Below are 22,067 nucleotides of genomic sequence, written 5' to 3'. Positions count from 1 at the left end.
TGAATAAAGTAATGTAAAGTAAACAGATGGAAAAATATATCTTCTCAAAAATTTGTACAGTATGTTTGCACATATTTGACATATTACAGTTGACAATGTGAAAAAAAGACAATTTTTTCAAAATTTTCCCAATTTTGACATTAATAAATATACACAAATTCTATTGGTCTATTTTTACCACCAAAATAAAGTACAATATGGGGCAAAAAATTATGTCAGAATTACTTGGATATGCAAAAACTTTACGGAGTTATTCTATGTTAAAAGTGACATGTCAGATTTCCAAAATTTGGCCTGGTCATAAGGTGCAAACAGGCTTGGTCACTAAGGGGTTAAATGCATTTCTAATAGACAAATAGCTGATTGAAGTTGTTCAATAGATAAAAAAATAGCATATCCTTTAGTTTTTGTGTCTCTATTGCTCACATCACACTGTAGGCCACACCCCAATTGCTCACATCACACTGTAGGACACACCCCAATTGCTCACATCACACTGTAGGCCACACCCCACAGATCTCTAACTTCATGTTTTACTACTTTTACACAATGTACAGTAAGCACTTTTCTACAAAAATAAATTTTGTATGCTGCCATATTTCAAGGCCAGGTTTATTTTTTTGTGGATAGAGCTGTATAAGGGCTTGTTTTTTTGCAAGATGACTTGCAGTCTTTATTGGTACCATTTTGTGGTAGATAAGACATTATGATTACTTTTTATTCCTGTTTTTGAAGAAGTGAGATGAACCTGAATGCTATTTTGGCATTTTCCTTTTATTTATTTTTTTATGGAATTTGTTGTTGTTGTTAGCCATTTAGTCGTTCACAACCCTCGGTGACCAGAGGCAAGGCAAGCTCCCGTCAGGTTTTTCGGTTTTGCATCGCTTCTTTCAGTTGTCTGATATCCATGCCAGTGTCAGCTTTGACATTATCAAGCTGGATAAATGTAATATTTTATAGTATGGGTTGTTACAGATATGGCAGCATCAATTCTGTGTATTTTTTTTATCTTTCAATATTTAAAGCATTGTGAAGGGGAAAAAGCTTTTACAATTTATTTTTTCTGTAAAAACATTTATATGTCGCAGTCAGCAATGACTGTAGCATCTGCTGAGATAAACGGCATAGAGAAACGATTAGTAAACCTCACTCTTTTTCTGGGATTAAAAACAAACGTGACAATCGGAGAGCAAATATGTTCTCTGGTTGATAAGGAGAATGATAACATGAAGAAAAGTCCAGGTTACCCTCCTCTGGAACAGGAGAACAAACATGAGAATCTATTTGTTGTATGGACATACTTTTGGTGTATTGGCAAGGATGTTGGCTTTAAAAATCACACCAAAAGTATTTCAGTAACACATAGAATTAGAACTACAACAGTTTGAATTGGGATGGGTACTATTTGTCTAAACAGCAATGTCCTTTTCCTGAAGAATGAACAGTTCTCACTCAAAACTGTAGCGGGGGGGGGGGGGGGTGAAGGCAAAATTGAATTACTTTTTTGGTCACTGTATAGTGCCATTTATATTAATTATTGGTTTGAGAGACTTTATGTTAGGTTGTGCTTCAGGGACCTGTAGTTCTATGGGTTTCCAGGAGCACACTTCCACAAGTGTCTGGTGCAAAAAGTGTCCTTCATACATGAACTAGTGAACTAAGACCGCGACTCATGAACAGATGTGACACAACGACTGACAAACATGCAAAACACTCACCTAACATACCTGCACGCATGAACAGATGGAATTGCTACGTTAAGAGGTATTGGTTCGTATTTTGGCCAATATACTTAAACCCATGAGCCCGCGACAAGGGTCCTGGTTGTCTTGAGGGTCCCTTCTCTGACAAGACAACAACCCTGTGAGTCTTACCTGCAAGCGGGGAGATTGTCCCAATTGGGGTGGCCCTCTGCTGGAACCTAAGGACCTGGCTAGCCCTAGATGGAAAGCAATCCAAGCAAAACAGGACACAGTTCTCACCAACACACAAGGGAATGCATACCACATGAAACAAGACTGTTCACACCACATATCCGGCCACTTGCACAGATATGTCGCTGTTCCCACCAATACACCCTGAACTGGACTGTACACCTCATAGATACCTAGAAGAAAAAAAACGCAGCAAATTTGCAAACGCTAATGGGTAGTCACCCTTAGAGTAAACTTTTATTGATACATTTTACAGCCATTTATAAAAGTGACATGCAAAAGACATGCAAAATTTCAGTTAAAAGTTATTTGAACTTTTTTTGTATAGTTTTATAAGAATGCCCAACCAATTCCCCCCAAAAGAGAAAAATTATTTTGTGGAGTTAGAAATACAAAAACGTATTCACCACGGCATCCCTAAAGATAAAATTGCGTTCTGATCACCAAGGCTCAAAAGAAAAGGATAAATAGGCTCAAAATGTATTGTGGGAGAACCCCTTTAAAGTCCCACTGACTTCAATGATCCCCTGAACTAAACTGTAATTGCGTTCATCCATCCCATAGCAGGGGCTTCAAGTAATTGAACTCTTAACAATCAGCTTGACCCCAGAGGATCAGGAATTTCAACATGACACGTTGAAAGATGTTCAGAAATTAAAAAAGAAGTATGTTATACGTATTCCATATTTTATTCCAGATTAACAGGTCTGTATTTTGTCATGTATTGCACAAATTTAGCATTCCTATGACAGCTGTAGATTTGGAACACTTACTTGCAAGGTAAGTCTCTTGAATGCCGATAATAATGCTATACAATCCTATGCAATGTAATATGTAGAATGTGTCACAGTGCGGCACATTCACACGGAGTCTAAACTAGGAGATTTGCATTATTTCACAATGTGATGCATAAATAATTACAAGTTTGGCGTCTATCATCTGTCCAGAGTTCAGTGGAAATCAAAGCAGAATAATAGTTGCACTAACTGAAGCACTATGTTCAATAGACTGTTTATATGATGAGGTTGGGCAGTTCACACAGTAACAAATATTAAACAATAGAGATGAGCGAGCACCAAAATGCTCCAGTGCTCGTTACTCGAGTCGAACTTTCAGTGATGCTCGAGAGTTCGTTTCGAGTAACGAACCCCATTGAAGTCAATGGGTGACTCAAGCATTTTTGCATATGACTGATGCTCCGCTAAGGTTTTCATTTGTGAAAATCTTAGCAAATCACCAAAGTCATGTAAAAAACACAGAAATGGATAGGGCAGGTGTGGAGCAACATGCAGGGCTGCATTTCGGGCTCCGAGGTCTCACTATTGGCAACAGCTGTGGCAGAGCAGAACGATGTTAGCCCATTGAATTCAATGGAGCCGGCAATACAGCCGGCTCCATTGAAAGCAATGGGCTGCCGGTCAACGCGGGATGAATTTTCGGGAAGGGCTTAAAAATATAAGCCCTTACCTGAAAATCATCCTAAAATGTGTAAAAATAAAAAAAAAATTATGTCAGCATTAAGATCGTTCTCCTCTGCCACAGCTGTAACAGCTGTGGCAGAGAAGAACGATGTTAGCCCATTGAATTCGATGGAGCCGGCAATACAGCCGGCTCCATTGAAAGCAATGGGCTGCCAGCGAGTGGGGGATGAATTTTCGGGAAGGGCTTAAAAATATAAGCCCTTACCTGAAAAAGAAAGATTTTAGTTTAAAAAAGAATAAAAATGCAGGCATTCTCTTCAATGGAGCTAATTCACAGGAGCAGGTAAGTCTATAGTATTTACAATTATGCCCTTCACAGTTATAGACTAAAATAATAATTTTTATTAAGATCCTTTTTAAAAAGACATATATGGGCTATAAAGACTCACAAAACATAAATACAAAGGGATGTAACATTACCCCTTCCACACAACAATTCGTATAGTCAAGAGGTCCCAATGAATTATAGGTAATGGGGATATCCCGTAAATTTGACAGATAGTGCATATGATCAATGAGTATGATCAGAGAATAGATATACCCATACAATTAGAACTCAGATCCCCTTGATATGGTCTGAGAGGTACAGATTCGTCTATCAGTACGAGCTCAAATTCTGGCTCGATTCGGGTTCTCTTGACAGATAGTGCATATGATCAGATAGATATGATCAAGAAATAGATAGACCCATACGATTAGACTCAGATCTCTATAAAATGGTCTGAGAAATATGAATGAGTCTATCAGTACGAGCTCAAATTCTGGCTCAATTCGGGCTCGACGCGTTTCTCCACAAATACGTGGTTCATCAGGAGCAGAGCCTGTATTGGGCTGTCTACTTATGTGAATATATACGCTTCTATGTTGTGTGACAAGTAGAAATCGTTTTTCTGGTGATCTGATAGTTTATCAACCACTGATATTGAATAAATTTTTGCGTATGATATGCAGACTTTTCGACGTTGTATGCTATTTCTCAAATATAGCTTCAGAGAGCAGAGAGAGACTAGATATCCTCTCCTTTTCTTAGGTCAAACCTAATTGATCCTATGTGAAATTGCGTATCTTACGATCTGTGAATTGGATGCAAGGTCAGTAGTAGCATAGGTAAAAGTCAGCCTATATAGAGTATGAATGAAGCTGATCTTTGAGCCAGTGCTAAAAATAGTTAAATTGCAGAGTGCGCCAAAAGTTCTAACTTCACCATCAGAGCTACAGGTGCTGCATCTTTTTTATTTTTCTTTATTATTTGACTTATCTTTTTCAACCCTGATACGCTTGAAATTCATTGATAGGCATTAGAACTTTTGGCGCACTCTGCAATTTAACTATTTTTAGCACTGGCTCAAAGATCAGCTTCATTCATACTCTATATAGGCTGACTTTTACCTATGCTATTATTGACCTTGCATCCAATTCAGTTGACACCTTATGGGTCAATGGACGCTATGTGTCTGTTACAGACTGTTATCCCATAAGAGCTAACTTCTTTTGGAGGCGCCTATATTGGTTTTAATAGCCAATATTGATGATTTGCAGTCCTAAATGTCCTTTAGATCTGTTACGAGCACTATAGACATAATTGCTGTCTCTAGCACCTCCTGGTATTTCAGTTAGGTGACCGCTATCACGTGCTCAGCAATCAGTCGTCTGCTCACAGATCGTAAGATACGCAATTTCACATAGGATCAATTAGGTTTGACCTAAGAAAAGGAGAGGATATCTAGTCTCTCTCTGCTCTCTGAAGCTATATTTGAGAAATAGCATACAACGCCGAAAAGTCTGCATATCATACGCAAAAATTTATTCAATATCAGTGGTTGATAAACTATCAGATCACCAGAAAAACGATTTCTACTTGTCACACAACACAGAAGCGTGTATATTCACATAAGTAGACAGCCCAATACAGGCTCTGCTCCTGATGAACCACGTATTTGTGGGGAAACGCGTCGAGCCCGAATTGAGCCAGAATTTGAGCTCGTACTGATAGACTCATTCATATTTCTCAGACCATTTTATAGAGATCTGAGTCTAATCGTATGGGTCTATCTATTTCTTGATCATATCTATCTGATCATATGCACTATCTGTCAAGAGAACCCGAATCGAGCCAGAATTTGAGCTCGTACTGATAGACGAATCTGTACCTCTCAGACCATATCAAGGGGATCTGAGTTCTAATTGTATGGGTCTATCTATTCTCTGATCATACTCATTGATCGTATGCACTATCTGTCAAATTTACGGGATATCCCCATTACCTATAATTCATTGGGACCTCTTGACTATACGAATTGTTGTGTGGAAGGGGTAATGTTACATCCCTTTGTATTTATGTTTTGTGAGTCTTTATAGCCCATATATGTCTTTTTAAAAAGGATCTTAATAAAAATTATTATTTTAGTCTATAACTGTGATTCTCTTCAATGGAGCCGCTGCTGCTGCCGGCGACTCCATTGAAGACAATGGTCTGCTGGCACACCTGAATTATTTTTCAGGGAAGGGCTTTACATGTAAGCCATTCCCTGGAAATGAATTAAAAGTGATTTAAAAAACAAAAAAAATAGATACTCACCTCCCTTCAGCTGCCGGGGCACAGCCGCGTCTTCTCCTGCTGTCCCCTGCACTGTGGTGCTGAACTGCTGTCATTCAGCTGAGAGCTGCGCTGAGCCAGTCAGAGGCAGCATTCACTCACCCATTCATGAATTCATGAATGGGTGTGAGTGAGATCTGCCTCTGATTGGTCAGGCTGTGACCAATCAGAGCCAGCTCATTCAGCAGGCGGGGATTTTAAATCCCCGGCTGCTGAATACTACAGAGAGCAGTTCAGGAGAACTGCCAGCTGGTCGCAGCTGAACTCCATCTGCCGGGAGCAGGTGAGTATATATATTTTTTTTATTTTTACACATTTCTGGATGAATTGCAGGGAAGGGCTTATATATTTAAGCCCTTCCCGAAAATTCATTGTGCGTTCGCTGACAGCCCATTGCTTTCAATGGAGCCGGCTGTATTGCCGGCTACATTGAATTCAATGGGCTAACATCGTACTGCCGGGACAAGGTGAGTATATTTTTTTTTTTACTTTTTACACATTTTAGGATGATTTTCAGGTAAGGGCTTATATTTTTAAGCCCTTCCCGAAAATTCATCCCGCACTAGCCGGCAGCCCACTGCTTTCAATGGAGCTGGCTGTATTGCCGGCTCCATTGAATTCAATGGTCAGTGCTCGTTTAATCGAGACGAGCACCACGTGGTGCTCGTCTCGAGTAACGAGCATCTCGAGCACCCTAATACTCGAACGAGCATCAAGCTCGGACGAGTATGCTCGCTCATCTCTATTAAACAACAAATCTTTGCTATGTTTTATCAAGGGTGCGGCCTTACTTACACAGGCAAATTCCTAGCACAAATTCCATCCGATTGTGAGAAGATTACCAATTATCTTCTACGTGTTATATACATGGGTGATTTTTCTCTTAAATCAAAAATCCAAGATAGAAAAATCTGAGCATGTCATAATAATTTCAATGGGAGAAAAAGAAAATGCATCACATTGGCATGCGATTTTTAAAAAAATCTTTCCGGTTGAAACGTGATTTTCACATGCATGAAAAATACGCATGTGCAGCAATGCATTCTTTCACAAAAAGCATTGCAATCGTGGGTAAAATCGCATGTTTACCAGCATGATATCGGCCCAAGTTTATTGGACTGATATCTTGCTTGCCTGTGTAAATACAGCCTTAGGCCCATTTAGACATAGTGATTATCGCTCAAAAGAGGTCTTTTGAGCAACTTTTTTACACTGCAAGTTGATCACTCAAACATTGTGCGATCACCTTACGCTCCGAGCGGAGGATGCAGAAGACAAGTGGGCCGCTTGTCTTCTGCATCCAGCTGTCTCCCGCTTTGAGCGCCCGGCTGTTATACAGCCGAGCTCTCTGAGCGGAGGATGTAGAAGAAAGGCAGGGTGTCCCCGCTTGTCTTCTGCATCAAGCTGTTTCCTGCTCGGAGCACCCGCCTGATTTCCAGTCGAACGCTCTGAGTGGAGCATGCAAAAAAAAAGCGGGGTGTCCCCGCTGGACCGCTCTCTTCTTCATACTCAGCTTGTTATCAGGGAGCGGGATACAGCTGAAACAACAGTATCAACTCTATCCCGCTGTGAATCCCTGATAAGGCTCATCGTTGTCTTTCAGCATGCTGAAAGACAACGATGAGCGACGGCTTAACGAAAACTGCACAATGTCAGTGCAGTTAGACACAACGATTATCACTTTAATTTTAATTTTGAGTGATAATCGCTGTGTCTAAATGGGCCTTTAGGTCTCATGTCCATGGGCGGGTCGGATTCTGCATGCGGGAGCCTTCAGCAGCATCCGTGCGTACCTGCTTTTCTTCTTTTTCTGTATTGTGGATGGTCCGCATGGCTCACTGTCGGACATGTGCAGTACAGATTTTTTTTTCATACTCCTGCTTTTCCCGCGGAATCCGCGGCCTGTCCACAATGTCATTTGCTAAAGGGGCCGCAGGTCGGACAGCTTGTATTGACTTCAAGGGAAGTCATCCATGCGGGTACTGCAGTAAAATGGCGCATGCTGCGATTTTTTCATCTGCGAGTGGAACCACAATTGGTTTCCGCTTGTGTGCATGAAGAATCATTTTACCATAGCACGCTATGGAGGGTTATTGCTGCGGAATCCAAAGACAGATGCCCGCTTCGGATACCACAGCAAAATCCTGTCTGTGGACACGAGGCCGTAGGGTACAACGGGGAATATTTTGGTTAAAGTGCCCTTTTATCTAAATTATTACAGTAAGCCGACATAAAATGTGTAAATGAAAAAATATTCTGCCATACTAATCACAGGGAAGAGACTGTATCCGTCTCCACTGGTTTATGTACTCTAGTGCCGTTTATATAAGAGATAAAGTATCTCCTACTATCATTTAGAAGCATATTAGCAGTCACCAAAGAGTTCCATGACCATATGTGCAAGGCAGACATGGAACTTCGAGGTGACTGTTATTCCTTATATATTATACCGGTAGTAAGGAGTAAATTATTATAATACATACATCAGCTGCTGCTGGACTTCTATTTAAAAAGTCAGGGGAAGAATCCTGTCCAGCATTGATAAATATGAAGCGCCCTTAAAGGGGTATTTCAACTCGGCTGAAACCAATGCTATAAGTTCTTGGCCACCTTGCCAAAGCCTACAGAAACAGCCGAGCACTGCAGCCCAACGTGCTACGCTGCTTCCCGTAGCTCTCGTTCCCTATGCCAAGTCATGAATTTCAAGTGGTCGTATCATGTGCCCCTTAAGAGTTTGTATTGGAAATGTGCCTTCTGCGTTCCAACCAGCAGGAGTATTTCTTATGTAGATTCTTGAGCAGAGCATGGCCATGGCACTTGGGAATCAAGACACAACTTCAGCTAAGATGCAGAAGACAAAGGTAAGTAAAGAATTTAGGGAAATATTCAGTGACAGAACTTATAACATTCGACTTAAGTTACACTTAGAATAAACTTGTGAAGTTAAAACTTTTTCAGATGCTTGCAAGCCATGAGCAATTAGGTCTAGAGTTTATTTTCACATTATCCGCGAGTAATATACATTTTAAAATGGCAGTATCTTAATTAACAAAACAGTCTGTTTACAGTTTGGTATGCATATTTACTAGCTGTTTTTATTACATATTTCTGCCATTAGATTTAATTTGAGAAGAAAAGACGGCCTCGTGGACTTCCCGGCATTCGTGAATAAACTGAAAAGTAGATCCAAGCTCAGCTTTATGAAAAGAATGGTGGACCAAGCAGAACAAAGGTCAGGCAGGCCTGTATCTACCACTAGAGGTCTAGTGTCTAGGACCTTGTGGGAAGGTGGGGGGAGTTGGCATTATCAAATTAAAAAAGTAGTTATTTTTTAGAATTCCCTTTCCTGCCTCCCTGCGAATTAATTGGTAAATCCAGTGTCTTTCCGGGGAAGATGGGTGGGGGGGTGCAGGAGGAGAACATTGGCTGCATGGCATAAGAAGGAGAGGGTAAAAGACCTGCAACACTACTTCCTCTCTCTCCGCTTTTTACTGCAGAGTCCACCGTACTACATCAATTAGTCCGAGAAAACCTCAAGCAGACCCACAGTGCCACAGCCTCAGCTCAGGCAGTTACATACAGCAAAGGCCACTTGCTTTGGACAGCTGCCCTGTACTAATAAAAAGAGATGTTGGGTAGGCGGTCAGCCACACCACAGGGGATTTCAAGAAACACTGCTATGTCTTCAAATCAATTTGACAGCGTTTTTAATGCACCCCATCATTTCAATGGGTGATGTAATGCATTAAAAATCTTGGAAATGTACTAATATAGAGCAGCCTGTGTTCGAAAACATTTATATAAGAAGTCCAATTGACTGCAGGCAGATCTTTCTTAATTGCAGGCAGCAACTGGACTTGTCATTCTTTCTTCTGGGTGCCGACTAGCAACCACTGTGTATGTGCACCCTTACAGAATGTACCATTTCAAGCTACTGCTTCATAAGTGTTAGGCCCAATGTCCACGGCACGGGGATCCATGCGTCTTGCTACCCATAGGGATGCATTAGCATTTGTAGGGCAGCTAAGAGCATATGGATGGGATTTCTTCCCAACGTGCGCGTCGCACGCACGGAAAGAAATCGCAGCATGCTCCATTTTCAAGCACCTGAATTTCTGCGCTGCCGTTAAACCGCAGGAAAGCAGGAACTCAAAAAAAAAAAAGTGTGCACAGCGCAGCACGTGTCGAGCACATCCACCGGGGCTGAAGAAAGAAGATCCGGCCGCGACGTAGGGGAGATCTGCAGCGTCCGGACAGGTAAGTAGTAAGGACTTTCTGGCCTCATGTCTGCGGGAAAGGAGAGATCCGCGGTGGGATTCTGCATGGAGAATCCGGGTGAGCCTGAATTTTCCCGTAGACATTAAGCCTTAATCTATGTTCACATCTGCATCTAAGAAGGAGCCTCTCATTGCAGATTCTGTCATATCTGATGGGAAGAATAGCTTGCCCTGCAGCACTAGTCTTCCTTTTAAACAAAAAATCCCAAAGAGTATTGCCTGGTCAGTACAGGTGTTGCTTAAATATCGAACTCAACCTCCACAGTCCACTGTAGTCTTTCACGAAGATGCAAACCGCATATAGTTTGCACTTAAAATGTTTTGTATTTGATTTTCAAAAGCTACATACAGTGGTAAAAACTCCCAGGGAATCTGTAGTTACTCAATTCCCAAAGCAGACCAAGGCATCAGAGGCAGGAGATGGTGTAACATCCTGTTAGGAGAGACGCCGCAGGTAGCAGTGTCACGGAGAAATGAACACTGTTGGTATGGCCGAGGCCTAGTCCTTGTTGTGGTGTAACCGAGTGGTAACACAGGGGAAATGCTTATGAAAGTATATATGTATTACGTCGTGACTAGAGATGAGCGAGCACCAAAATGCTCGGGTGCTCGTTACTCGAGACGAACTTTTTGCGATGCTCGAGGGTTCATTTCGAGTAACGAACCCCATTGAAGTCAATGGGCGACCCGAGCATTTTTGCATATCGCCGATGCTCGCTAAGGTTTTCATTTGTGAAAATCTGGGCAATTCAAGAAAGTGATGGGAACGACACAGCAACGGATAGGGCAGGCAAGGGGCTACATGTTGGGCTGCATCTCAAGTTCCCAGGTCCCACTATTAAGCCACAATACCGGCAAGAGTGGGCCCCCCCCTCTCCCAACAATTTTTACTTCTGAAAAGCCCTCATTAGCAATGCATACCTTAGCTAAGCACCACACTACCTCCAACAAAGCACAATCACTGCCTGCATGACACTCCGCTGCCACTTCTCCTGGGTTACATGCTGACCAACCCCCCCCCCCCCCCCCGCACGACCCAGTGTCCACAGTGCACACCAAACTGTCCCTGCCCAGCCTTCAGCTGCCCTCATGCCACGCCACACTCATGTCTATTTATAAGTGCGTCTGCCATGAGGAGGAACCGCAGGCACATAATGCAGAGGGTTGGCACGGCTAGGCAGCGACCCTCTTTAAAAGGGGCGGGGCGATAGCCCACAATGCTGTACAGAAGCAATGAGAAATCCAATCCTGTGCCACCTCCATCTGGAGCTGCACACGTGGGCATAGCAATGGGGAACCTATGTGCCACACACTATTCATTCTGTCAAGGTGTCTGCATGCCCCAGTCAGACCGCGGTTTTTTATAAATAGTCACAGGCAGGTACAACTACGCAATGGGAATTCCGTGTGCACCCACAGCATGGGTGGCTCCCTGGAACCCACCGGCAGTACATAAATATATCCCATTGCATTGCCCATCACAGCTGAGGTAATGTCGTGCTTAATGCAGGTGGGCTTCGGCCCACACTGCATGCCCCAGTCTGACTGGGGTTCTTTAGAAGTGGACACATGCAGTTACAACTCCGTGTGGACCCACAGCATAGGTGGGTGCCAGGAAGCCACCGGCGGTACATAAATATATCCCATTGCATTGCCCATCACAGCTGATGTAACGTCAGCTGTAATGCAGGTGGGCTAAAAATTCATTTGATTACACTGTAGGCGAGGGCCCCCCAAAATTGGTGTACCAACAGTACTAATGTACCTCAGAAAAATTGCCCATGCCCAACCAAGAGGGCAGGTGAAACCCATTAATCGCTTTGGTTAATGTGGCTTAATTGGTAACTAGGCCTGGAGGCAGCCCAGTTAAAATAAAAATTGGTTGAGGTGAAAGTTTCAACGCTTTAATGAGCATTGAAACGTATAAAAATTGTTTACAAAAATTATATGACTGAGCCTTGTAGGCCTAAGAAAAATTGCCCGTTCGGCATGATTACGTCAGGTTTCAGGAGGAGGAGCAGGAGGAGGAGGATGAATATTATACACAGATTGATGAAGCTAAAAGGTCCACGTTTTTGATAGTGATAGAGAACAATGCTTCCATCCGCGGGTGCAGCCTACGTATTGTTTAGGTATCGCTGCTGTCCGCTGGTGGAGAAGAGAAGTCTGGGGAAATCCAGGCTTTGTTCATCTTGATGAGTGTAAGCCTTTCGGCACTGTCGGTTGACAGGCGGGTACGCTTATCTGTGATGATTCCCCCAGCCGCACTAAACACCCTCTCTGACAAGACGCTAGCCGCAGGACAAGCAAGCACCTCCAGGGCATACAGCGCGAGTTCAGGCCACGTGTCCAGCTTCGACACCCAGTAGTTGTAGGGGGCAGAGGCGTCACTGAGGACGGTCGTGCAATCGGCTACGTACTCCCTCACCATCCTTTTACAGTGCTCCCGCCGACTCAGCCTTGACTGGGGAGCGGTGACACAGTCTTGCTGGGGAGCCAGAAAGCTGTCAAAGGCCTTAGAGAGTGTTCCCCTGCCTGTGCTGTACATGCTGCCTGATCTCTGCGCCTCCCCTGCTACCTGGCCCTCGGAACTACGCCTTCGGCCACTAGCGCTGTCGGATGGGAATTTTACCATCAGTTTGTCCACCAGGGTCCTGTGGTATAGCATCACTCTCGAACCCCTTTCCTCTTCGGGTATGAGAGTGGAAAGGTTCTCCTTATACCGTGGGTCGAGCAGTGTGTACACCCAGTAATCCGTAGTGGCCAGAATGCGTGTAACGCGAGGGTCACGAGAAAGGCATCCTAACATGAAGTCAGCCATGTGTGCCAGGGTACCTGTACGCAACACATGGCTGTCCTCACTAGGAAGATCACTTTCAGGATCCTCCTCCTCCTCCTCCTCCTCAGGCCATACACGCTGAAAGGATGACAGGCAAGCAGCATGTGTACCCTCAGCAGTGGGCCAAGCTGTCTCTTCCCCCTCCTCCTCAACGCGCTGAGATATAGACAGGAGGGTGCTCTTACTATCCAGCGACATACTGTCTTCCCCCGCCTCTGTTTCTGAGCGCAAAGCGTCTGCCTTTATGCTTTGCAGGGAACTTCTCAAAAGGCATAGCAGAGGAATGGTGACGCTAATGATTGCAGCATCGCCGCTCACCATCTGGGTAGACTCCTCAAAGTTTCCAAGGACCTGGCAGATGTCTGCCAACCAGGCCCACTCTTCTGTAAAGAATTGAGGAGGCTGACTCCCACTGCGCCGCCCATGTTGGAGTTGGTATTCCACTATAGCTCTACGCTGCTCATAGAGCCTGGCCAACATGTGGAGCGTAGAGTTCCACCGTGTGGGCACGTCGCACAGCAGTCAGTGCACTGGCAGATGAAACCGATGTTGCAGGGTGCGCAGGGTGGCAGCGTCCGTGTGGGACTTGCGGAAATGTGCGCAGAGCCGGCGCACCTTTCCGAGCAGGTCTGACAAGCGTGGGTAGCTTTTCAGAAAGAGCTGAACACTCAAATTAAAGACGTGGGCCAGGCATGGCACGTGCGTGAGGCTGCCGAGCTGCAGAGCCGCCACCAGGTTACGGCCGTTGTCACACACGACCATGCCCGGTTGGAGGCTCAGCGGTGCAAGCCAGCGGTCGGTCTGCTCTGTCAGACCCTGCAGCAGTTCGTGGGCCGTGTGCCTCTTATCTCCTAAGCTGAGTAGTTTCAGCACGGCCTGCTGACGCTTGCCCACTGCTGTGCTGGCATGCCGCGCGACACCGACTGCTGGCGACGTTCTGCTGCTGACACATCTTGATTGCGAGACAGAGGTTGCGGAGGAGGAGGAGGAGGGTGGTTTACTGGAGGAAGCATACACCGCCACAGATACCACCACCGAGCTGGGGCCCGCAATTCTGGGGGTGGGTAGGACGTGAGCGGTCCCAGGCTCTGACTCTGTCCCAGCCTCCACTAAATTCACCCAATGTGCCGTCAGGTAGATATAGTGGCCCTGCCCGCCTGTGCTTGTCCACATGTCCGTTGTTAAGTGGACCTTGCCAGTAACCGCGTTGGTGAGGGCGCGTACAATGTTGCGGGAGACGTGGTCATGCAGGGCTGGGACAGCACATCGGGAAAAGTAGTGGCGACTGGGAACTGAGTAGCGCGGGGCCACCGCCGCCATCATACTTTTGAAAGGCTCCGTTTCCACAACCCTATACGGCAGCATCTCCAGGCTGATAAATTTGGCTATGTGCACGTTTAACGCTTGAGCGTGCAGGTGCGTGGTGGCGTACTTGCGCTTGCACTCCAACACTTGCGCTAGCGACGGCTGGACGGTGCGCTGACAGACATTGGTGGATGGGGCCGAGGACAGCGGAGGTGAGGGTGTGGGTGCAGGCCAGGAGACGGTAGTGCCTGTGTCCTCAGAGGGGGGTTGGATCTCAGTGGCAGGTTGGGGCACAGGGGGAGAGGCAGCAGTGCAAACCGGAGGCAGTGAACGGCCCTCGTCCCACCTTTTGGGGTGCTTGGCCATCATATGTCTGCGCATGCTGGTGGTGGTGAGGCTGGTGGTGGTGGCTCCCCGGTTGTTCGTCGGTCGTCTGCACTCTCAGTGAAAAACTGCCAGACCTTTGAGCACCTTGGCCTCTGCAGGGTGGCATGGCACGAGGGGGCGCTTTGGGAAACAGTTGGTGGATTCTTCAGTCTGGCCCTGCCTCTACCCCTGGACACCACACTGCCTCTTGCAACCTGCCCTGCTGCTGCCCTTGCCTCCCCCTCTGAAGACCGGTCCTCAGTAGGCGTAGCAAACCAGGTGGGGTCTGTCACCTCATCGTCCTGCTGCTCTTCCTCCGAATCCTCTGTGCGCTCCTCCCTCGGACTTACTGCCCTTACTACTACCTCACTGATAGACAACTGTGTCTCATCGTCATCGGCCTCCTCACCCACTGAAAGGTCTTGAGACAGTTGCCGGAAGTCCCCAGCCTCATCCCCCGGACCCTGTGAACTTTCCAAAGGTTGGGCATCAGTCACGATAAACTCCTCTGGTGGGAGAGGAACCATTGCTGCCCAATCTGAGCAGGGGCCCGAGAACAGTTCCAGGGAGTCTGCCCGCTCCTCAGAATGTGTCATTGTAATGGAGTGAGGAGGCTGGGAGGAAGGAGGAGCAGCAGCCAGAGGATTCATAGTTGCAGCAGTGGACAGCGCAGAACTCTGGGTGGACGATAGATTGCTGGATGCACTTTCTGCCATCCACGACAGGACCTGCTCACACTGCTCATTTTCTAATAAAGGTCTACCGCGTGGACCCATTAATTGTGAGATGAATGTGGGGATGCCAGAAATGTGCCTCTCTCCTAATCCCGCAGCAGTCTGCTGCGATGCACCTGGATCAGGAGCTCGGCCTGTGCCCACACCCTGACTTGGGCCTCCGCGTCCTCGCCCACGTCCTCTAGGCTTACCCCTACCCCTCAGCATGCTGTATTACCAGTAATGCAGAAACAGAACACTGTAATAAAATGTGCCGCTTATTGGCCTGTGGTTGGAGGCTGACTTCGCTTACGGAATGCCAGGAAATAATTTTGCGCAAGCCTGCTGTAACACTTAGCTGGCTGCGTATGAATTAGGAGGACTACTACACCCAGCACAGACCCAGAACGCTGAGGACAGTCACAGGCAGCCCAAATAGATTTTTTTTCCCCAAATGTTTTTGCAAAGGCCCACTGCCTATATTCAATCAATATATCTCTTCTCTCTCTGCGTCACCGCTACTGGCCCTGGAGTATGTCAAATAACTGCAGAGTGTTGCACTGTGGACTGTAATACAGCGTTGATTTAACAGCCAACACAGAGCCAGGAAATAATTTTGCGCAAGCCTGCTGTAACACTTAGCTGGCTGCGTATGAATTAGGAGGACTACTACACCCAGCACAGACCCAGAACACTGAGGACAGTCACAGGCAGCCCAAATAGATTTTTTTCCCCAAATGTTTTTGCAAAGGCCCACTGCCTATATTCAATCAATATGTCTTCTGTCCCTGCCTCACAATATATGTCTTCTGTCCCTGCCTCACCACTACTGGCCCTGCACTATGTCTAATTACTGCAGGGCGCAATGCTCTGCACGGCCGATATACAAAAAAAAATAAATGTGCAACACTGCAAAAAGCAGCCTCCACAGTACTGCACACGGTTAGATGTGGCCCTAAGAAGGACCGTTGGGGTTCTTGAAGCCTAAAATACTCCTAACGCTCTCCCTATAGCAGCTCCGGCACCAACAGCACTTTCCCTGAACTATGTCAGAATGCATCTGTGGCGAGCCGCGGGAGGGGACGATTTTTATACTCGGGTGACACCTGATCTCGCCAGCCACTCACTGCAGGGGTGTGGTATAGGGCTTGAACGTCGCAGGGGGAAGTTGTAATGCCTTCCCTGTCTTTCTATTGGCCAGAAAAGCGCGCTAACGTCGCAGAGATGAAAGTGAAAGTAACTCGAACATCGCATGGTACTCGTCCCGAGTAACGAGCATCTCGAACACGCTAATACTCGAACGAGGATCAAGCTCGGACGAGTACGTTCGCTCATCTCTAGTCGTGACGCCACCGTTCCCACACAGTTATTCTATGTGGCAGGGTAATAAACACTGGACAAGTGTATTTTACCTCGGGTCTTCAGGAACGGTTGAGGCCCGGTAAAACTTCACTTCAATAAAGTTTGCAAACAGGTAATTACAGGTAGATTCATGGCAGAAATTACAGGCAGAAGCTCAGAGGTTGGGAGGCAAAAATACACAGGAACAATACGGCCCTATAGTCCACGTTATCTATAAGTCACCGATCCTGGACATGAAATATACTCCGGAGGAGGTGAAAAGACAAGAACTTCTCTACATACTCTCTGGCAAGAAATCACTTACAAGAAGGCTTAGCCTAGATGCGTTGCGCACATTCTCTGTGTGGGTGTCAAAATCACGTACCTCTGTGTGGTGATCCTATTGGCGGACAGCCACACAGGAAAAATAAATGCCTGTAATGTGAACTGGTACCTGGTTTGTGTGAAGTAGGTTGATGGGGGTTGTGCACTCTCTCTCTCTCTCTGGGGGACTTTTAGTGACTCACTCGTTCTCTCATGCATTTTATATCTGGTAAGGTGGTCTCTCCATCTCCTCCATATTACACGCAAGGAAAGCAGAGATGTCTCCCTGTGCCCCTGCAGTTTCTCCAGATGATCGGGGAAGAGGGAAGATCCTCAGCTCCTCCATAGGGAACCTCTCCTTCTTCATTTGTGATACAAGGAAGCTAAAGGTGCTTCCCTGCATCACTGTGGGTCCTCCAACAGCATGGGAAGATGGAAGATCATCAACAACCACTCCTGCTGTCAGACACTTTTATAACCTCACTTGTAGCATGTGACACAATAGGAAAGATACATTCAGCATGCAGACAGAGCTGACAGACAATGACTTTAAGAGAGTTAACCCTTCAGAGGCTGCAGCTGTGCAACACACATACAGAAAATAGACTTGACAGCTTTGCACAGTGCATCCACATAAGACAATACATGTATGACAATTATGGAGGGGACCAGGATGTTGTTCTGGGACACTACAATGGCACTGCAGTCAGTCAAATGATAGTGAAATGTCAACGGTTATTAACCTATAACTATCCCCTGTGTTCTCTTGTACTTGCTGTTATTGGTCTGAATTACCAGTATTGGATAGGAAAAGGTTAAAGTCTACAGACGTGATAAGAGTAAAGCACCCTCCTCCAAAGAGCAGGGGGGAGGAGTTATTGGTATTCAGAATATGCAAGCTCCTCCCACCACTGATTGACCGTATTCTCCCTATTACTGTGCATAGGGAGAACGCTTTCATTCAACAGCAGGTGAATGGAAAGTGATTGCATATAACGAATACATCAGATTCTTTGCTGGCCATGCACTGCTATGAATAAAGGCCCATTTACACTGAAAGACAATCTTTCAAATCGATTGAAAGTTTTAGCGATCATTTTACATAAACTGCTAATGGACACTAATATCCAGTAGCAGTTTATTACCTTCATTTGCATGTAAATGAGGCTCCAGCAGCTGCTTGCAAATCCCTGCAGGTGGTCTGGACTTTACACTCAGCTGCATTGTCTTCAGATGAGGCTGCCTAGGGCTGTCATCTGAGTACAATGTAATCAGCCGTTCCCGTGGAGAATACAGCATGTGGTCCCTGCTATCTCTCTCTGGCTGAATGATGGATTTTAAGCTCACCTAAAAATCATTGTTCAGTCGAAAATTGAAAGATGGAAGCATTTACACGCAACGATTCACACAAAAGCCATATTTTGAACTAGTTTTGAATAATCGTTGCGTGTCAATGGGGCTTAAGCTGTAAGTGCTACAAAATGAAATCATATTCACATATATATGATAGACCAATGCAATCAGCATGGCTGTCACTAGATAGTGCTTTCCTGAGAGAGTAAAAAAGGCTGACAGGTTCCCCTAACTTGCTAACCTTCTAATAGAAATGAGAGGTTTCTGCTCCTTTTACCCCATTCATATAGTCACTGTAGGGGGGGAAGCTACAGAAGCATCAGCCTATTAGGACCTCTAGTAGCAAGCGTGAAAACTGAAATATTAAGGACACCGAGTAATTTACAAAATTTCTTCTATTAGTGTGTATATTAGGGAGAGTTGTCTATCCACAAGCACTTAAACATATGCTAACTATTCCTATTACATAACTTTAACGTACAATTAACTTCTTAATGACTTTTCTTACCTTTTTAGACAAGGCAGTAATATCAGTGGCACCAGCGAAGGCTTCTTAGCTGAAGAAGCTGAATGGCTGCTTTTCCAGTTATGTCAAGGCCCTTTTATTCATTTGCTGGCACAATTTCGGTACGTTCATTATATGTCACTATATTAATATAAACTTGCATTTCCCTACAGGGTATAACTCCACTCCGGTTAACAGCTGGCATTGTAATTCTTCAGTTCTGGTTGTCTTCTGAGCTTTCAATTCACTCCTGCATTTAGCTCAAGCTACAGGCATAAAAATTCCATACAGTAAGGCCCAATGTCCACGGGCAGATTAGATTCCGCATACGGGTGACCCACACGGATTCCACAAATCAGATCGCCTGTGGGCATTGGGCCTTAAAGAGCATTTTCCACAAGTTTTTATTATATGGGGTGGTTTAAAGGTATAGAGTCACCTGAATAAATGGAAAAGGGGGGTTGAGATCGCCATCCTGTGTGTGGCATGTTGTTAAGGAGAAGCGGGAAAATCAGATAGGCAGTGTCCAACATGGCAATTTTGAAAGCTGCTAACTTGGAACCAAGTTGATATTTTCAAATGGAAAAGGGGTGCATGTGGCATATGTATCTGAGAGAATTTGATGAGGAATCTAAATCTGTCCTCTCTTTGCATGTTAATCTTGCAGCTATATCTGTGTCTGTAACAAAAAGAAAATGTATAACCTTCACGGGAAAAACTGTGTCACATTGAAGCACATATTTAGATTCCTTATCAAATTCTCTATCAGATATATATGTCACATGCACCCCTTCCCATTTGAAAATATCAATTTAGTTCCAAGATGGCAGCTTTCAAAATGGCCACTGTGTAGGACACCACCCCTCACCGATTTGCCCTTTTTTCCCTAGCGGCATACCACACACAGGATGGCATTCCCAACCACTGTTTTCTATTTATTCAGATGTCTCCATACCTTTGGACCACCCTGTATTTACAAAAGAAATAGACAAGCTGCATTACATAAAAGCAATCACAAGTTAAGCCAAGATTGGGTGGTCATTTTCTGATACATTATGCCGTTTTTTACTATACCTCGGAGTAGAATAAAAAAAAAAGCTATATAGAGCTTTTTATGCATGTAGATGGTGGCGTTAAATCAAAGTTCAAGAAACAACTAAGTTGACATGAGTTGCTGTGTTGGCTGTTACCCATTGCAATGAGTCTTTTATGAAAAAAAAAAAAAAAAAACTCTGTGAAGCTTCTACTTCACTAAACACAAATTGAGCCCAGGATTTTATATCAATATTTTTAGCATTGATGTGGAATTGCATCTTCCCACTTAAAGAGTTCTTGCTATTTTACAGCATAGGGAATAACTTGCTAATCGGGGGGGGGGGGGGGGTCTGACAGCTGTGACCTGCACCAATCCTAAGATTTCAGTCCTAGCATGTCTCGAAGTTCTGGCAGTGTGGCCACACATTCATGACTCTGCTCCATTCACTTCATCAATGAATAGCTAAGCGCTGCCTGTAATTGGCTGAGCACTCAGCCAATCAGCACAGCCCTTTCAGGAGGTGGGGATTTTTAAATGCCCACCTGATGAAAGTGCTGGACAGCGGTGCAGGGGAGCCAGCCGGAGGACGCTTCTGAGCAATGGAGAAGTGAGTAAAGCTTTTTTTTTAACCAGCTAGGGATGATTTTCAGGGAAAGGCTTATATTTCAGGCCCTTCCCTGAAAATCATGCTGCGGGGGTTCCCACAAAACCACTGATTTCAATGGGGTCGGCGGCAGCGCTGACCCCATTGAAAGCAATGGGATAGCATCCTGGACGTCTGCTACAGCTGTGGCAGAGGATTCCCTCATCCCAGCAGGGATGAAGGAAACTCCTGCCACAGCTGTGGCAGAAGTCCATGATATTCTCCTTTTGTTTTTAATGTCTACAGCAATGTTTTTCTGAGGGGTGTACGTCTGGGCAAACTTAGCATTAAAATGCTGTAGGATCGGCTTGATTTTATATAATTGGGGTCACGGCTGGGTGGGCACTGCGTACTGTCATTATGCAGGAATTTTATGATCGCTTCAAAACACATCTATATATATATATATATATATATATATAAAGACGAAAGCCCTCACTGACTCACTGACTCACTGACTCACTGACTGACTCGCCAAAAGTTCTCCAACTTCCCGATGTCGTAGAAACATGAATTTTGGCACAAGCATAGATTATCTCCAAAATAGGAAAAGTAATTGGGTCCCAACTCGATTATTCAATTCTAGCACAAAAGAATTAGCGTAGAAATTTAACGTACGGAATCTAAATCTCTCACTTCCCAATGTCATAGAAACTTAAAATTTGGCATGGGCATTGAAAATGTCATAAATAGGAAAAGCTAATGGGTCCCAACTCGATTATTCAATTCTATGCGCAAAAGAATTAGCGTCCAAATTTTACGTACGGAATGTAATTTTCTCACTTTCTGGTGTCATAGAAACGTGAAATTTGGCACAAGCATTGATTATGTCATAAATAGGAAAAGCTAATGGGTCCCAACTCGATTATTCAATTCTATGCGCAAAAGAATTAGCGTCCAAATTTTACGTACGGAATGTAATTTTCTCACTTTCTGGTGTCATAGAAACGTGAAATTTGGCACAAGCATTGATTATGTCATAAATAGGAAAAGCTAATGGGTCCCAACTCGATTATTCAATTCTATGCGCAAAAGAATTAGCGTCCAAATTTTACGTACGGAATGTAATTTTCTCACTTTCTGGTGTCATAGAAACGTGAAATTTGGCACAAGCATTGATTATGTCATAAATAGGAAAAGCTAATGGGTCCCAACTCGATTATTCAATTCTATGCGCAAAAGAATTAGCGTCCAAATTTTACGTACGGAATGTAATTTTCTCACTTTCTGGTGTCATAGAAACGTGAAATTTGGCACAAGCATTGATTATGTCATAAATAGGAAAAGCTAATGGGTCCCAACTCGATTATTCAATTCTATGCGCAAAAGAATTAGCGTCCAAATTTTACGTACG

General features: G+C 44.7%; 1 protein-coding gene across 1 annotated transcript in view; it reads left to right on the top strand.

Moving 5' to 3' along the window:
- Positions 1-22,067, top strand: part of LOC136610018 (uncharacterized) — a 75,721-nt gene that overhangs the window by 49,917 nt on the left and 3,737 nt on the right. The window contains exons 2-3 of the mRNA XM_066589288.1: positions 9,130-9,243; positions 19,046-19,156. Coding sequence (XP_066445385.1) covers positions 9,130-9,243; positions 19,046-19,156 — 225 coding nt within the window. The remainder of the gene's footprint in view (positions 1-9,129; positions 9,244-19,045; positions 19,157-22,067) is intronic.

Source organism: Eleutherodactylus coqui, chromosome 2, assembly GCF_035609145.1.
Source record: "Eleutherodactylus coqui strain aEleCoq1 chromosome 2, aEleCoq1.hap1, whole genome shotgun sequence".
Taxonomy (NCBI): Eukaryota; Metazoa; Chordata; class Amphibia; order Anura; family Eleutherodactylidae; genus Eleutherodactylus; species Eleutherodactylus coqui.
This window is presented reverse-complemented; position numbering and strand designations above follow the sequence as displayed.